Source organism: Mandrillus leucophaeus, unplaced genomic scaffold, assembly GCF_000951045.1.
Source record: "Mandrillus leucophaeus isolate KB7577 unplaced genomic scaffold, Mleu.le_1.0 Scaffold58, whole genome shotgun sequence".
NCBI classification, from domain to species: Eukaryota; Metazoa; Chordata; class Mammalia; order Primates; family Cercopithecidae; genus Mandrillus; species Mandrillus leucophaeus.
This window is the reverse complement of record NW_012106252.1, coordinates 984,419-987,075: the sequence shown is the minus strand read 5'-3', so window position 1 is coordinate 987,075 and position 2,657 is coordinate 984,419. Positions and strand designations below refer to the sequence as shown.

The 2,657-nt window shown below is 44.7% G+C and overlaps 1 protein-coding gene across 1 annotated transcript in view; it reads right to left on the bottom strand.

Moving 5' to 3' along the window:
* STAT3 (signal transducer and activator of transcription 3 (acute-phase response factor)) overlaps positions 1-2,657 on the bottom strand; it is a 115,593-nt gene that overhangs the window by 27,457 nt on the left and 85,479 nt on the right. Inside the window, exons 5-8 of the mRNA XM_011998811.1 lie at positions 1,829-1,924; positions 1,241-1,322; positions 956-1,050; positions 628-779 (exon numbers count right to left, since the gene is read on the bottom strand). Coding sequence (XP_011854201.1) covers positions 628-779; positions 956-1,050; positions 1,241-1,322; positions 1,829-1,924 — 425 coding nt within the window. The remainder of the gene's footprint in view (positions 1-627; positions 780-955; positions 1,051-1,240; positions 1,323-1,828; positions 1,925-2,657) is intronic.

Here is a 2,657-nt window from a genome sequence, read left to right as displayed (position 1 = left end):
ATTTTCTGTATTTGGATTTTTCCCCTTAAAAAGGGCATGCGTTGTTTTAGATTACTAAAATAACTAAAATTAAAAGTTTTGTTTATCTGTTAAATATAGTTAAACCAAAAGCCTTAATTGAATCAAGTAAAATATACTTAAAATATAATAATATAAATACATTTTTTTAAACAAAGTTTCTCCAAATAAAGTAAAAACTTTATTTTATTTTTATTTTTTTGAGATGGAGTCTCACTCTGTCGCCCAGGCTGGTTGGCATCTGGTAGTGCGATCTCGGCTCACTGCAACCTCCATATCCCAGGTTCAAGTGATTCTCCTGCCTCAGCCGCCCAGAGTAGCTGGGACTACAGGCACGCACCACCATGCCCGGCTAATTTTTATGTTTTTAGCAGAGATGGGTTCTCACCATGTTAGCCAGGCTGGTCTCCAACACCTGACCTCAAGTGATCCGCCCATCTTGGCCTCCGCCCAGCCAAAATAAAGTAAAAACTTTAATTATTGGGTTAAATTTGAATATGGAAAAGTCCCCACGTTGGAGATAGAGTACCAATTCTGTGGGCCTGCAGTTAAGATCAGAATTCAATCTAGCTTTCGAGAAAGAAAGGAAAAGCTTCTTTCATCCTTTACCAGTTTTCTAGCCGATCTAGGCAGATGTTGGGCGGACCTCCAATGCAGGCAATCTGTTGCCGCCTCTTCCAGTCAGCCAGCTCCTCGTCTGTGAGAGTTTTCTGCACGTACTCCATCGCTGACAAAAGCCCCGCCAGCTCACTCACGATGCTCTGGTTGGAAACCAAAACAAAGTCAGAAAACATTTCCTCAGACAGTCTCTAACCACATTCTTTAGTCAACTCCAGAGCAGGAACTTCTTAGAAACCAAGCAAGTTCTGCCACAAGATGCTGAAATCCCGCAAGTGAGCGAGACACATAGGGGAAGTGGTCCGACCGATGCCCTTACCCTCCGCATCTGGTCCAGCGCAGTGAGCATCTGTTCCAGCTGCTGCATCTTCTGCCTGGTCACTGACTGGTTGTTTCCATTCAGATCTTGCATGTCTGCGGAGGAAGGAAAAACTCCTTGACCTGAGGGAATACTCCTGTCCTTAATGACCAGGCTCCTTTGAGCACCCGTAACTCCCTTGCGCCCCGACCGCCTTAAGATCTAAGAGTTAAGACAAATGACTCTTTCAACTCAACAACACAAACTCACTTTCTAGAGATTTTAATGTCTCTAATATTCACTTGCCTCCTTGACTCTTGAGGGTTTTATAGTTGAAATCAAAGTCATCCTGGAGATTCTCTACCACTTTCATTTTCTGTTCTAGATCCTGTTTAAAATAAGTAAACAAAAAAACAGAAGTAAAAAAAGATTTCCTTGGGAACAGAAAAAATAACGTATCGGAGGAGAATTCAAATGAAGCCAAAACCTCAAAAAAGATACATGGAGGACTTGCAGGCAGTATCCCCAAGAGAAGGCTCCCTGGTGGCCAGGCGCAGTGGCTCACGCCTGTAATCCTAGCACTTTGAGAGGCTGAGTTGGGAGGATCACTTGAGCCCAGGAGTTTGAGATCAGCCTGGGCAACACAGGGAGACCCCCATCTCTACAAAATTTTGTTTTAAATTAGCTGGGCATGGTGGTGCACGCCTGCGGTCCCGGTTACTTGGGGGGATGAGGTAAGAGAACTGCTTGGGCCTGAGAGGTCAAGGCTGCAGTGAGCTGTGATCATGCCACTGCAGCCCAGCCTGAGCAGCAAAGCAAGACCTTGTCTCAAAAAAAATAAAAATAAAAAAAATTAATAAAAGCTCCACGCCCAAGGCTTGTAACTTGCATCACCTGTACTCTCTTCCGGACATCCTGAAGGTGCTGCTCCAGCATCTGCTGCTTCTCCGTCACCACAGCTGCTGTGGGGTGGTTGGCCTGGCCCCCTTGCTGCCAAAAAGGAGGTCAATGCACATGTGAACACAGAAATATGGTGAGAGGAATACCCCATATTTGGCTTGAGATGCTGCTGCCATCATGAGGGGAAGGGAAACAGAGGCAGTGGTGCTGTCACTATACAGGTGACACTACATAGGTCATACCATAAACCCCCTCTATGAACTGCACTAAGAGACCACATGTTCAGCTAAGATATGGTCTATGCCTTCGAAAAGCTTATGGGCAAGCATGTCAAAAAATTCAGAACAATTGATGACAGCAGATGTTGGACGTCTACTTAAACGTGGTGTCCAGTATATTTCTGAGGGATAATAAAAAAAAGTCCTGCCCTAGGGATGAAATTCCATATCAAAAGATATCTCAGGGAGAAGGGGAGGCTGGTACCTTGGAAAAGGTCAAATAGCACACGGAAAAAGAAAAAGAAGAAAGAAGGCCAGATGTAGCAGCTCATACCTATAATCTCAGCACTTGGGAAGGCTGAAGTGGCAGGATTGTTTGAGGCCAGGAATTCAAAACTAGCCTAGTCAACATAGTAAGGCCCCATCTCAAATGAATGAATGAATTAATTAAAGAAATAAAAAAAAATAGCATATGAAACTTAAAAATTACAGGTTTGTGGCTGGGCGCGGTGGCTCACGCCTGTAATCCCTGAACTTTGGGAGGCCGAGGCGGGCAGATCACGAGGTCAGGGGATCAAAACCATCCTGGCTAACACGGTGAAACC